Below are 14,794 nucleotides of genomic sequence, written 5' to 3'. Positions count from 1 at the left end.
GAGGCGTGTTGTTGGTCGAGCTTGCTTGTTCGCTTGCTTGCCAGCTTAGTAGTGGAGGTGTACGGTGTGTAACCGATGGGACGGGATACGGGTGGCCGTCTCTCTCTCCGCGTGTCTTTTGTTCCTTCGTAACTGACCAGTGTCTACTGGGGTTTGAACGACGAGTCCGAGATTTGTCGTCAATGAAGCAGACGAAAGCTCCGGATGTGATGGAGGTAGCAGGTGAAGAAGGAAGTGGAGGAGAGGAGAAAGGAAAATTGGATTAGGGAAGGAAAAAAAAGAGACCAAAATTGCTAGTTGCAATGATCCAAGCTTCCTCGGGGCTTTGGGGTATGGTGCGGCGGTGCCGTGCCGTGTGGTCCAGTCAAGACCAGTCCAGTGAGTGTGCTTGCTCTTGCTTCGTCTATGGCAGCAAGGTAAGGCATGGACGGCAAGGCAAGGCCCTTCTTTCTGAAATGTGTCGGACGTGGATACCTGGGAGGTATTCCGTGGAATAAGGTAATAACGGCCTGGATAGCGCCTACTTGTTGGTTTTGATTTTGCCTCCTAGATCCCTCGCGTTGGTGGTGCGTGAGCTTTGTTGAGGCGTGGTGGTCGTGGTGGTGCTGTGCGTGTTGACCAGGATAAGAGATGAGGGACGATGGTGCGCCTTGCTCTGGCTTGCCATGAATGTGCGATGGATATGTGTGTGATGCGTGTGCTCTCTTCTTTCTCTCTTGTCTTCCTCTCTCTCTCTCTCTCTCGCTCTCACTCTGCTTCCTCTCTCACACACAAAGGTCGGGAGCCGGGGTTGAGTCTCGAGAGCGGCGTGATATGCTCAGGATGGCCGAGGAGAGATGGAGAAAAGTGTCGAATGTGCAGGGACACGGTGCCCTGGTCAGGCCTGGCCTGGGCTGGGCTGGTTCGCAGTGGACGGGACGGGAAGTTTGGAAGGTTGAGGTAAGGTAGGCCCAGGGAAAAGAAGGTCGAGGTGGTGTGGTTAGTGATGATTTAGTGATCCACCCCCCTTCTCGGCGGTTGTTCCAGGCCACTTCAGATTGAAGGTGAGAGGGAGGGTACGTAGAAACCTGGTCTATGCCGGGGTGAGGTAGGTAGGGTACTGATATCCTCCTTCAAAGAACGATTCTTGTATCCGTAAGACCAAACCCCTCCTCCTCCTCTTCTGAAGCCTGTCGTCTGCTGTCTGTCGTTTATGCTGGAACGGCAGGCCGGCTGACAGCGGATTACTTGCGTCTTGTCGAGACGAAGTCGGCACGCTGCTGCCTGTCTGATGAAGGTCTGATGAAGATGAAGCAAAGGCACGATCGATGCTGCCAGGTACAGGCCACGTAGGTATATAATTACCGTATCTGCGGCCTACATATTCGTACAGCCAATCCATAGCCTAGCTGCTGTAGACACACCACGGGATGCAGCTGAGAGGCACCTCCGTCCCAGCAAGTGGGCTCCTGGTACTGCATTTGCAGGGAACGGGCAGAAAAAAGGTGTGAACGAGCAGAAAAACGCCGGCGGACCTCGATGCCAAACGACCTCTGTCGACCTTTACTGGCGCAGAGTCTTAGTCTCTGCACCGTAGAGACACCGGCTGAGGGGCACCACAGGGCCACCACAGGGCCTGGAACGAAGCTGGATGAGGGATCGGCGTACCGGGTACCCTTGCCACTGGCCAGGCCTGCCAGGAAGTCGCTGCATAGCAAGGTACCTCTGCATCTTAACTAAGGTGTCTTGGTTTTAGCGTCTTCTGCCTTGTAGCTAAGGTATTGCAGTATGATTTGCTGCTGCGTAGCGGCGGCCATGCATCCCAGGGTGTTCTGCTGCTGCTTGCTGTTGCTGGCTGCTGCTTCTGCCGCCGCCGCTACGTGCCCCGGTACGGATAGCCTGTCTCGTCCTGTTCTGTCCTCTCGTCTCTTGACTGTGTGTGTGTACTTGCAGCCAGCCATGTCATGCACGTCGGAACCCGGGATGCTTCCTTTCCTCGAGCCGACCGTCAGCGACCGACATCCCTTGAAGCTTCGCTTAGCGCTCGGGTGGGGATCGGGAAAACCTCTTTCTTCAGTCGACGATGCGGGTATTGTTGCTGCTTTGTGGCTGTTGTGATGGTTGTCCTCGGCGTGTAATTCCAGGAGGTCAAGCCTCCTTTGCTTTGAAAGGTCGTCCCAGTTGGTTGTATGTGCTCGGTGGTGCGGTGCGCATACGTACGTAAGGTACCGAGCACAACACTTTCCTATTAGCATTGGTGATATGCGCGTGTACCGGGTACTGGGCTGTAAAGCTGAGATGAAGGAGACGGGTGCCAGCAACTGAGTGTGAGGGCCACCCAACAAGATCGGTCAGATTTTTCATGTCGGCAGCTTCGGTACGTACTTTATTTTTATCTGGCACAAGCGGGAATCGTATCGAAAAATCAAGGGTCGTACAGTATTTGCAGTCTGTCGTGTAAGAGCGGATGGAAGGCATGGAAGCATATGTTTCCAAGGCTCCATGATATCCGCACCTCGTACGGGACTCCTGACCGCATAGAAAAGCCATGGATTTAGACGGCCGGGGCCTGGTGATCACGGTACTCGCGGCGCTCTGCCAAATGCACCAACATCAGATGTACCCCCAGTAATCACGTCGCGTGTCTTGCGAACGGCTCCAAGCGTTCCCGGCCAGAGACTCCAAAAATACACGTGATGTCAAGGTAAAAAAAGGCATCCAGACACCCTGAAAACCGCTGGGAATCCACACTTCCCGGGGCGCAGTGGGTGTCACCAAGCGGTCTTGACTGCACCGCACAGCCTGGAACCTCCCTGACACGCCCGATCCACCGAAGCATCGTTCTGTCCCCGCCGTCCGAAGGTTGTGTCGTGAGTTGAGATTTACCCGTCGACGATGAGGAGGAGCTGCACTAGCCTGGTGAGGAACTTGGAAGAGCAAGAGTCGGACTCAGGGTTTGGGGGTTGAGGTTGACGGGTCGACGGGACGGCCAAGATGAAGTGGACGGGGTGGATACTGCTGATGGGCCTGCTGGTGAAAATCTCCCACCAGCGAGATCTGGATGTCCAGTCAATCCCACCGAGACCAGACGGAGATAAATGATGATGAGCCTGGCAATGTCAGAACACGTACGTGCATGTCCGAGGTATGTCCTGATTCTCGGTTTTCCGGTTCGAGCCCTGCATGGTTCCTGTAGATACCAGCAGATATCAGAAGTTCAGGACCGTGGCGGCATGGTTGTACTATAGTAGTGTGTACCAACAACCCACCAACACTTGAAGATCGCCATCGACAGTCAGGTCCAGCAGGGCAGGCGTGTCAAACGCCTTGACGAGCCAGCCAGCGACGCCCATGTACGCATCAGTATTCGTACAAATGTGCCAACTTTCAGCCGGCGGGACGCACGAGGTCGGCGACCTGCGGCCACCACTCTGTGAATAGCACCCGCGTTACTGCATCTGGGAATTCTTCATGCGGTGTGGCCCTGCGTACCAGCGTTCCCGGTTGCTGCAAACCACCATTCGCTGAATAGAAAGCCAAATGATTTGACAGGGCTTGTGTGCGTGTGCTCCAACAGCAATGATTAGTGGTGCGGCCGTCTTGCTGGTGGTGGTGGTGGTCTCCTTGGGGGTGGTGGTGGGTGCCGGCTGTACATGCTGGCTGCTCCGGCCTACCTTGCGCTGAACTCTTCAGGCCATGCCGGAGTCGAGTCCGAAGTCAACCGCATCCCCGTACCCTTCCTCTCCCCCCTTCCCTCCACTTTCCACCCCGTCTGAGGGTATCTCACTGACAGGTCCAACCTTGACGCGACGCATCTCGGACTGTGACATGATCCTCACCTAAGCAACTCAATGTGCGCGACGTGGGTGACTAGTCGCCGCCTCGCCGCTCCGCACGTTCTACAGCTAAACCCTTCCCTGGAAACATTGCGAGCGCCTCAGGCTTAGGCCCTGTGCCATGCCATCCCGCGCCCGGTGGTGATGCCCGTGTAGTTGGTGCTGGCCGGTGCTCATGCTGTTACCTATCGCTAGGTGGTGTTTCCGATGGGGCTCTGGGTGGGAGAGTCTGGCGCCTCAGTCTGTTCCTTCAACCGCCGCCAAGCCGAGCTTCCCACGTCCATCTTTTCTTTCATCAGCCCGTCGTCGATCGCCAGTCGTCCCCCAACCCCCAGGGCCCCAGTACCCATCGTCGCCTTCTTCTTCGTCGGCAATTTCAACACCCATAGCGTGTCTGTAACGGGACATGCGTGTTCCAGACAGATTCATCGTTCGGATCCAGTTGCTGGTGCCCATGTGGGGGGCCATGGGAAACTTTGATGGTCATGGGACTTCACTACATCCGTAGCCTGTCACCTCCAAGTTGCTTGCTCGAATTCTCCGCTTGAACGAGAAACAACGACGGGCGTCGACTGTCCTTGGACCGCAGGACAGAGATAGAACATGCGGGCGTGTGACTGTCGCAGGTCGCGCGGGAACAAGGCCAAGGGCACACGCGACTGATTCCACGCTTTGGGACGGCATGTTCCATTACTCATCCCATACTGGGTGACGATCAATCCATGATACACACCCATTCCTGCTTTTTGTCGGCTGGAAAATTGTGTGAGACCTTTCCCTCGACAATCGCACCGTCCAGTCTCGTGCTGCCTTCCTGGGGCCCAGATTTGCCCCGCGAAACAGGCTGTGCATGCATGCAAGTCTTGATGCCAATCTCGGTCTCGCCTGTTTGTGTCCATGACGAGCCATGATGACTGTCGGCTCGAGCCTAGGGCAGCCAAGGGCCCTGAGCGGCGCATCCAGGAATTCCACTCAACCTGCCGCCGCAGCGGCCGCTGGTGGGATGGACATCTGGATCTGGGGGACGGGTTTCATTATGGACTGACCCGTGGGAAATAAGGTAGGTCGGCTCCGTGAATTAGCAACGCTCTGTTAAGACACACAAGAGAAAAACTGCCCGATCCGGCCTGGCAATCGAGATCTCCCGAACTCTGCGGCGCGTGTCTGGCTCGCTACCACCAATTATTGTCGTCCAAGATGATCAGATAATGGAACAAAAGGTAGAGAGTCTCGACCCTGTGGCCCAGTCGCTACCGAGTCGGCCAATGGCTACAAGACACGGTCCAGCGATTCCAGACAGGGCACCACACCGTACCGCCGTAGGCACCGTAGGTAGTGTACTCCGTCCTTCCAAGGGCACAAGATGAAATGCTGAGAAGTTGATTGATGGAACAAGGACCTCGACCAAGACCAGGAGTCCCAGCATCTGGGGCGCGTTTCGGCGTTATCTCTTCCAGAAGCCAGCAGACAGCATTCCCAGTGGAGCGGCCTGCGGACTTTCAGGGACGCTTGCCGTTAACAATGAGGCATCCATATCCCTGCCCTGCACGAGGTAAGGCCTTGAAACCGGCCAGCACGACATCAGGTCGTAATAAAGTAGGTACAAAGTACCCACGACGGTCCCCTCAGATTCAGTGTTACGGCCCCATTGGGCCCCCATATGGCAGCGGAAAACTCGCTCGTCGGCTCCGAGCATTTCTCCTTGAGGGGGTTTCCGACCACCTAGTGTACTCTGTAGTTGCCGGAGGTGCTGCTAGGAAGAGACTCGGAAGCTAAGTCTGGAGTGCGCAACCAGGTGCACTGACGCCCCCGAGACTCGGGACGAAATTCAAACAACCTTGGGAGGCTGGACGTGCCTTGACTTCGGTTCCGGCATCGCGTTCGTATTGTATGTAAAGAAGTACATTCGGGTTACCTGGAAAAGCAACGTGCGGGGGGTCATGGTAATTCCATATTGCTGCCTGGGGCCAATGAGCATTTTTGAGAGTGAACGCATTGTGTCTCTGGGTCGACTGCAAGTAGCGGGAATCCTCCGCTACTCGGCCGACATGGTTTTTTTTATTTTATTTTTTGGTTTCCTTAGTTAATGAATGGTGGTGGTGGGAAATGCGGCTGCTGCACAACAAGTGGGTGGCGTCAAAATTGGTGCGACGGAACGACGCGGACTGAACGACAAGTGGGCTGCTCGATTGATTGCAGAGGTTATTGTCAATGTTAGTGGCGTGCGGCAACAGACCCTCGAGGGCGCGGCGCGGCGTCAGTAAGTTCAGTCGACGTCAAAGAACGACGAGCCATCCCCCTTTCCGTGTGTTTCCCGCGAGGAGTTCATGTTGATGCAAGAAGAAGCATATGTCGGCAATGATGAACCTTAATCAACTTGATCAGACTGGCGAACAGATCGCGTGCGCAGGCGGTAAGACACTGGAACGCGGCTTTTGAGGTTGGGGCGATCCTTCGAGCCCAGGACAGGGCAGCAGTTCGTCGGTGGAAATGGGCGGCCTTGCATGACAGTAGGGTTTGCATCCGCGTCGTCGAGGCTTTTTGAGGCGAAGCTTGATGGCATCACGATGGTTGTCAGTTTCGGCTCAGACTTGCCGAGATTTGGGGAGTCCTTGCTTGCGTCGGTGGACGGTGAGTGGACGGCGTCTGCTTTGGTCGTCACGGTCTTGGGATTGACGACTTGGATGGCAAAGTGATACATCGGATGACGGACGACTTGCCAGCTGGACCGCATACCTCAAAGGCTTGTTTGCCTCTGGGGTGGGAGCATTTTAGGGACGGAAAGCAAATCTCTGATTCAAAAAGCGGTTCTCGAGGGTGATGCTGGATGGTGATGTTTGAGTATGGGTATCGTCGAAAGTGATTGCCATGAAAGCAAACGATCAACCCTCCCTCCCTCCATCGGGGCTTTCCCCAGGCTTCATGGATGGCTCCGTTGATGGTACCTTGGGTGGGTGTGGGAAGCATCTTGATTCTGGATCGGGAGAATGGACAGTTGGGCCTTTGTCTTTCCAACGCCCGTTGTTTCTGCAAGTGTCAGTTCACCATGTCTCGCCATCATTCCATGGCGGGTTCAGGAAGTGAGCCGCGGCCTGACGAACGAGCCGGGTGCCTGACGCGGTCCCTTGCAGGAAGGATGGAGGCGGTCTCTTCCAATAGAGGCTGGAGGTGTCCGAGGTGCACAGGTGTGTGTAAGTAAGTGCGTGGCTCAGGCTGGTAGCATCTTCAGAGTGGTTCGCCTTCTCCACCATTCCTCGTGACAGCATGACATGCGAGAGTATAAGCGGCAAACCCCGGGCCGGGGAGTGTTCTGGTAATGTTCGTTCTTCGTTCCATCGGCGAGAGACATGGTGTCAAGGCAGACGGGAGCCGGTGTCTTGCTCTTGTTCGTGTCTTGATGCGAAAGTGTAAGTACTTGGTTGTCAGTGCCGCCGCCGACTGATGATTGACAAATGACACTGGATGATGATTAGTGTTGCGGCCGCGTCAAATCGTCCAATGGAAGCAACCTTGTCCGGGCGACTGAGCCGGGGCATGTCCTGTCGTGTTGCACAATAACTAAATGCAGCATCACTTGCAGTCTGCAGACGGGTCGAGCGAGGGGCGAGCGAGATGATGTCGAGTGTCCCATCCAGGCGAGAGGTGAAGCGAGGGACGAGGGTTGAGACAAGAAGGAGGATGATCTGGCGTAGGAAGCAACGATTGGCTTTCCCTTCCAGGTAAGGCAGGAACGGATAGGTAAAGTGAGATAGAGTTGGGTGGAAGGAAGGCGCGACCCGCGGAGTACGGAGTAGCGCTTGCCTTCCATTCACCTCAGGGCACACTCGCTACCACCTCACCTCGTACTGCCTAGGAAGGCAGCTAGCTACCTAATTACCACTCTGTGTCTGTACGGTCCAGCAGGTACATACCCGCCCTGCCCTGCGTTCCTTCCTTCCTGCCTGCCACCATGGAGCAAGGCAGGAACGAGGTTAGCGCTACGGGAGCCCCGAAGGAACTTACCCAGGAAGGCACGAAGGTCGGTTAGGTTGCCTTGGCTAGCGCATATTCGCCGGGAATAACGGCCCCCAAAAACGTTTTGTTTCATTGGCAGGGAAGCCGAGCAAGACATGGCCGAGACACGCAAGTACCGTTCCATAGAGAATCTGCCGAGGTGATACAACACATTGCTTATTTCTTTCGCGAGGTATCTTCAGTGTTCACTACCTGGGGGCCTAGCGAGGCCTAGTGAGCCTAGATTTAGATTTAGAGGGGTGGCTGGCCAGAGACTGGAACCTGATTGAATTGGCTCTTGCGGCTTGCCGCGCCCTTTCGCTCATCATTAGCGAAGCTTCGCCGAGGCGCCGAATGCTAATTCAGAACCCAAATGGCAACTGAACGCGTTACTTGCGCGCTTCTGCGCTTTGTAGGCGACTGCATTGCGTTTGAATAGGTTATTTTGATTTCTTACTCTGGACTTTTCGGTTCGATGTCTTCTCCAAATTCCAACATTTGCTACCTGACAGGCCTGAGTATGAATGCGACACAATACTAGTGAATTGTTTTTGTCTTGTCAGTGGTGTGCTAATTATTATTACCCCGGTCGGAATAGCTCCCAGAACGAGCGAATCGCAGGCGGCCGGTTCCTTTCGCGTAGATTGCCGTATCGCAGCCAGCCTCAATCGAGAAGAATTATTTCCAGAGAACCATTGCCATGTCGGATGCTGATGTCTTTGACCTGTGGTTCGACAACTCGGTGCAGCAGGGTGAGCAGGCCTCTTGCCAGCTTTGCGTCTGAATACCTTTTTGCTTGTCGTCTTGTCTGTTAGAAAACTCCTCTAAGGCTGTTTTCGTCTTTTGCCGCAATCCAGGGTCCTTCAAGCCGGACGATCTCCTGTCGCAACCGCAGTCGCAGTCGCATCCGCCGCCGCAGCCTGCCCAGCAACAACAGCAGCAACAGCAACGGCCCCAGTTCCAACCTCCCCCGCCTCCTCCTCCGCGACGAAATCAGCAGCAGCAGCAACAACAGAAGCAGCAACAGTCTACGATCCAGCGTCCGCCGCTGCCGCAGCCGCAGCCTGACCTCCGACGTCAACCTCCTCCTCCTCCCCCTCCCTTCGCCGCCGACATGTCGGTCGCCAACACCACCAACGGCAAACCGCAGCCGCAGCAGCGCCCCTCGAGAAGCCCTGCCCCGCCCCGCGACGAGGAGGCCGTCTCCAAGATCCCGAATCTCCTCCCTCACGAGCGCGTCTTTCCAATCCAGATAGGATCCGAGTTGTTCAAGCTGTCCGGCGCCTCCATATCGTCTGATGGTGCGTCCACGATCCCTGCCTTCCCTGCCAACGCGAATCCGATCCTCGACATCCGTCGGAAGGACCGGCCTCGTGCCGCGACCACCCGCGATACCACCGTATATATTAACTTGCCTGACGTGTGCTGATCTTATCTTCCAGCTCCCTCCTACTTCTCCCAGTACTTCTACTGCCAGGTCAAGAAGGCGAAAGAGACCGGCGAGGACCTCTCGAGCGCCATCCGCACCCTCTACATCGACCGCGACCCAAAGACCTTTGCCGACATCTCCCTCCACCTCCAGGGCTACCATGTCAAGCCGCGAGACGGCACGCACTTTGTGCGCCTCTTTGCGGACGCTCAATTCTACAGCTGTACAGTCTGCCCCTCCAAGAGCGGCCCTGCCGGCGCATTGCTAACATGTATCACCTCCAGTACCGAAGCTGATATCACAACTATACGAGGAGTCAATCTTCATCTCCATCGGCCACCGCGAGTTCCAGATCCCCCGCGATATCTTTACCGACCCGGGCAACTCCCCCAACTTCTTCTCTCTCGGCTTTGCCGTCTTCTTCTCGAACCCAGAAGACCTCTTCCCGGGCCTCGACCGCGAAGGTCTCCTCCGCCCGCCCTCCATCCTACCCCCCTCCGTCGCGAACCGCTCCGCCGACACCTTCGCCGAGATCCTCCACCTCCTCCGCGGCTACCCCGTCACCATCCGCAACGAGACCCACCGCGCCGAGCTGCTCCGCGACTGCAGATACTTCAACTTCAAGGGCCTCGAGCAGAAGCTCATCCCTCACAACATCAGCTACAACCAGTCCCGCCGCCGCGAGGAGATTGTCCTGCGCCTCGAAGACATCCTCAAGAGCGGCATCAGCGTCGCCGCCGACGCCTCCTCCGCCATCTCCTCACCCTCGGGTGACCACTTCGCGGGCTGGGTCAACTATGCCCGCCCCTACGTCGACGACCGCGCCGCCGAGCTCGTCCTCGAGATTGGCGGCGAGAGCACCCGCCTGCACTTTCAGCCAAACTCCATCCGCGCAGAGTTCTTCCGCGACACCCGCGCCCGCGTCGCCCGCATGTTCGAGGTCGTCGCGACCAAGCTCAACCTGCCCCCGACCACCCAGCCCCTGGGCCTGCTCATGGCCTCTGGCGGCGCGGGCAGCCAGCCCCCGACCCCGGGACACACGCCTCTCAGCGAAGACCTCGTCCGCGTAATCATCGACCCGGACACCTCCATCACCCTCGACGGCAAACCGCACACCTTCGACACCCCCGCTCCCGCAGACGACCAGGCCTCGTCGACCTCGAGCACCGGTCAAGGCGGCGGGCACGAGTCTCCCTCGGCGTCCACCGCTGCCGCCGGCTTCCTTCCGAACTCGCGCAAACGCCGACGCATCGACTCGTCTGGCTACGCCGCCGGCGGCAGCCACGCTGCGCTGGCGGCCGAGGAGTGGGTCGTCAGAACGGGCCAGTGGCGGCTCAAGATCCAGGGCACGCGCAACGGCAAGAGCGGCGTTGAGTGCGTGCTCGTGGCCGTCAAGCTCGACGCTTACAGCTCCGAGAGCGCGCGCAATTCGGCCAGGGGGTTCCTGAACGGGTGATTAATTTGCTGAAGAATTGCGTCTCAAATCTTTATATATATCAGTGTGACAAGTCGAGAGGTTGTCTAAGATCTAGGAAGTGGAGGCGAGGGGGGAAGATGACAAAGTCACTCATGCTGAACGACGTTATGATATAATATGTTTTACATATACCACGGAAGGAAGGAAGTCGGGACTGTAAAGGGAAACATCCACGACAAAAGTAAGGCTTTGTTTTATACTTCTCGGGCTTTTCTAGCACTCATATAACTCTGGTAATTCAAACGGCTGTTTATATAGATAATACATATCAGCTTTGGCTCTACACCTAACATGTGCCGTGAAATGCCCTCATGTTTCTGTCATCCTGAGTTCTTCGGCAGAAATCCAAGGCGAGCGCTAACATCGGCGTGCCCCCCTTTCCTATCCTGGATACTTGCAGACCGACGACTCAGACTCACCATTTCGAGCGGCCCTTACGCAATCGCTGCTTCTGAGATGAAACCTAGCATAGCTTTAGCCTTAGTTCACGAGAAGGTAGGTAGCAGCAGCAAGGCGTCAAGCAAGTATTTCTTTCCATAAGACGTTTGTCCACGAGGTAGACATAAAGACCAGCCAGCCGGTCACGCTTTCATTTCGAACACATATCAAATCCTCGCGAGAACACTAAACCTACTCTTACACCTTTCGTATCTTCAACAGAGCACAAGCAAGCATGCAAAAACGGCCAGTTAGTTTAAACAGTATAAAAAGCAAAGTTGAATTACCGCGTCGAAACGAGAAATATACTATCCACCCCTTCCTTCTCATCAAACGGGGCAACAAGACAAACAGCACTTTTAATCGTACAAAAACAACAGAAAACCCGTATGATACGTATACTAAAAAGGGGTGTAAAGGTAACAACAGACAATAATCCTCAACTCCTCATGATTAGCCCTTCCCTTGCCTTTCCGAAAACGCCGCGACAATGCAAATGTAGAAAGGAGGACCGGCCGTGATGAGGGTGAAGAAGGAACGCGAAAATAATTATCCAGAAACCAGGTATTCGCACGCAGAAAGAAACGCCCCATGCCGTGGAAAACAAGACAAAAATCCTTTCCCACTGTTTTGGTATCTTTCCCATTGGGTCCGCCCCGTTCCCACCGGAAAAACGCCGTCATGTCATGCGTGTGTGTGTGTGTCTGTCATTTGTGTGATGTGTGTGTGTGATGTTTTCATGTACCGGCAGACCAGCCCAGCGAGTCCCGTGTAATCCTCCAAATCCGGTTCTTCATCTCGGCCGCCCTCTGGAAGGGACTGAGCCGCTGTTCGTCGACCCCGTTGCGGGCTGTATCAGCAGGAGCGACGTCGATCCGCGTCGGCGTCGTCGTGCTAAGCCCCCGTTGCGAGTTGCTGCTGCTACCACCGCGCGGGTCCGTGAAAGGCGCCGAGGGACTCTATGCCTTGGCCTTGGGGACCGCCTGGCCGGCGGGGGCGCTAACGTCTCGCCGCTCCCCGGCGCCCTCGATCATCTTCTTGCGCGGCGTGGCGGTGCCCTGCGCAATGGACTTTGCGCGGCCGCGGCGCTCGCGGATGCGGGCGAGGGCCTCCTCGCGGGTCATGGTGGGCGTCATGGCGGGGTTGTTGACGTCGAAGGACATGTGCGACTCGCCCGAGGGCGTGCGGGCGCGCTCGTAGCGCGGCACGGGGCGGGGCTTGTCGTCGCGGAGGGGCACACTGGTGGTTGTGGTCTTGGTGTAGAAGGCGGCGGCGGTGTGTGGGCGGACGGTGTTGTCCGGCGTCGGGGATGGGCTGCGTGAGGCGCGAGATTCGGGGCGCGCTGGGGTGTCGGGCATGGTGGGGATGGACGGGAGAGGAGCCGTGTGAACCTCACCGTCGGCGCCGCCATGGGGTGCGTTGAGCAGGGAGGCTAGAGACATGCGCTCTTGCGCGAGGACCGCGAAGGCGGGGGGGTCGAGGGATGGTGTGCGAGAGAATCTTAGGGGGGCGTCAACAGGTGTGGGCGGCTCGTTGGGGGAAGCCTCACTGTCTTCGTGCTGCGGCTCCTCCTTCTCTCTGCGAGCCTCTACCTCCTCTGCTTCTTCCTGAGAAACAGTGCGGAAGATGCCCTCGCGAGGGCAGAAGATGGTGCTTCTCCTCTCTTCTCTTGATCTCTTCAAGCTCTCGGGCTTCTTCGGCACGTCGTCCGAGGCGGGGGACGACAGCTGAGAGGATTTCAGAGATGGCTTGCGGTCCGACAGCGACTCTCGTGAATCGCGGAGGATGACCAGGTCGCTAGCGTCAGCGATCTCAGCAGGGGCCATCAGCCTCCTGCGCGGCGACAGAATGCTCGGCCTGTTGGAGGCCAGGCTCTGTCTGGGGGATGCCATGCTATGCCTCTTGCGTGCCTTGGCATAGGAGCAGCACCGGTTCTCGCACTCGGCCTGCATGAAATCAACCATCTCGTACGCGCGGTCCGCACGCTGGCGCTCCCAGGAAAGCTCGAGGCTCAGCTGCTCAATCTCCTCCTCGGTGGCGGCGGACGAGACAATGTCGACCGTCGAGAGCGAGAAGCGCGGCCTCTTCTTGGGTGACGAGAACTCGTCCTGCGCGGCGTCGTTCTTGGGCAGCGGGATGCGGCCTTCCGCAGCGATGCGGGCTACTTCCTCCTCCTTGGCGAGCGTCTTGAAGGCATCACGCTCCTGCTCGAGCAGCTTGATTTTCTCAAGGGCCTCTGTCAGTTGCTCCTCCATGCTGACCATTTGGTAGCGGGCCTGGAAGGCTTCTTCTTCTCTCGCCTTAGAGCGCAGCTTCTCGGCGTCGATGTTGTCGGAAGCCGCCCTCCACCCTTCGCGGGCGGCCTTGAGCTCTTCCTGCAGTTTGATGATTTGCGACTCGTTCTTAAATGTCTTTTTGCGGGCCAGCTTGATCTCCTTTTCCCAGGCGGCTTTGGTGTGTGCGTACGTCTCCTTTGCGCGGCCATATTGCTCCTAATCACAAATGTTAGAACACGGGGGCTGCCAACCTCGGAATCGCCGGGCGGGGTTTCTCACCATGACGGTCTCTAGCCTCTCGCTGACGCGCTGTTCCCTCTCCTTGCCCTTCTCGAGTTGGACGCGCAGCACCTTGCACTCGTCCTTGTAGCGGCGAGCCTCGCCCTCAGCCTCCTCGCGGCCGAGCATGGCGCGCTTAAGGGCGGCGTCGGCGGTCTTGCGCTCGAGAGTCTTGGTCTGATTGGCGAGAGAGTTGAACTGGGAAATCTTTTCGTGGACGGAGCTTTCGCGGCCTTCGCTGCCGCGCGGCGAGGGAAAGAGGTTGCGGGCATCGCGCTTCTGGTTGGCGCGGTCTGGTGTGATTGGGTTGAGCGGGAGGCTCGGTGATGGCGACGCCGGGGCGTCGGGGATGTCGGCCATCTTGTGTGTTGTAATTTGTGTATGCGTGTATGTGTCGACGGAGCGATGTTGGAAAAGGTGCGTGCTGGGTGTCTACCAACGTAAATCCCCTATCATGCGGGATGATGGCGGTTTGAGCGATTTTGGAAAATTGCTAGATAAGCCTTTTCTTTTTTTTTAGTCTGGTCCTGGGGCGGTTTCAGGGCGCGAGGGGCAGAGTCACACAGTCGTCGCAAAAGTGCGATGATGACGGTGATGGCGTCGAGCGAGGTAAGGTAAGCTGGGAGAGGTGCTTAATGAAGGTGGTATCATCTAAGGCAGGCCAGGCAAAAGCAGAAAAGTAGCACTCAAGGGATCTTATCGACCCAGGATGGCGGTTGCGGGTGGGAGCAAGGCCGTTGCGGGTGTTTACAGCGGCGCTGCAGGCGGGTTGACTGGGAGACGCGGCGGATTGGAGTGTGAGTGGGTGGCCCCAAGCAGATTCGACGCCGTAGCGAAATGGGCGAGATGGGCTTCATTCCCGGAAAGGGATTGGGCGTGAGGGACAATGACCTAAGCAAGCCCCACCGTTGGGCCCTTTTTCAGTGTCACTGAGTGCAGCCCCGGGTAAAAAATTGCAGTGTCGCGTTGGTGAGATGCTTAATGTGGTAAGCTCAATAGACGCAGACCCCACACAGCGATTGCCCCGCTAAGAAGCATGCAGCTAGAGAAATTGAGCTTCGAATCCGCAGAAGTGGGAGCACACGAG

The 14,794-nt window shown here is 56.9% G+C and overlaps 3 protein-coding genes across 3 annotated transcripts; 1 reads left to right on the top strand and 2 right to left on the bottom strand.

Moving 5' to 3' along the window:
* Nucleotides 1-2,861: 2,861 nt before the first annotated feature.
* Nucleotides 2,862-3,164, bottom strand: CGGC5_v009742 (uncharacterized protein; the record flags this gene model as incomplete). Its single annotated transcript, XM_032021854.1, has 2 exons — nucleotides 2,862-3,036; nucleotides 3,112-3,164. The coding sequence occupies 2 exons, from the start codon at nucleotides 3,162-3,164 to the stop codon at nucleotides 2,862-2,864; spliced, it is 228 nt and encodes a 75-aa protein (XP_031881261.1).
* Nucleotides 3,165-8,508: 5,344 nt separating this feature from the next.
* CGGC5_v009741 (Uncharacterized protein) lies at nucleotides 8,509-10,693 on the top strand (the record flags this gene model as incomplete). The annotated part of the gene is made up of 4 exons (XM_032021853.2): nucleotides 8,509-8,560; nucleotides 8,666-9,109; nucleotides 9,251-9,460; nucleotides 9,522-10,693. 4 exons carry the CDS (start codon nucleotides 8,509-8,511, stop codon nucleotides 10,691-10,693), a joined length of 1,878 nt encoding a protein of 625 aa, XP_031881157.2.
* Nucleotides 10,694-12,111: 1,418 nt separating this feature from the next.
* CGGC5_v009740 (uncharacterized protein) lies at nucleotides 12,112-14,067 on the bottom strand (the record flags this gene model as incomplete). The annotated part of the gene is made up of 2 exons (XM_032021852.1): nucleotides 12,112-13,644; nucleotides 13,708-14,067. The coding sequence occupies 2 exons, from the start codon at nucleotides 14,065-14,067 to the stop codon at nucleotides 12,112-12,114; spliced, it is 1,893 nt and encodes a 630-aa protein (XP_031881257.1).
* Between the last annotated feature and the right edge of the window lie 727 nt (nucleotides 14,068-14,794).

The sequence above is a fragment of the Colletotrichum fructicola genome, assembly GCF_000319635.2.
Source record: "Colletotrichum fructicola Nara gc5 chromosome Unknown KSG_Nara_v1_contig05, whole genome shotgun sequence".
Lineage (NCBI taxonomy): Eukaryota > Fungi > Ascomycota > Sordariomycetes > Glomerellales > Glomerellaceae > Colletotrichum > Colletotrichum fructicola.
Note: the sequence above shows the minus strand (reverse complement) of the source record. Positions and strands in the feature narration are given on the sequence as shown.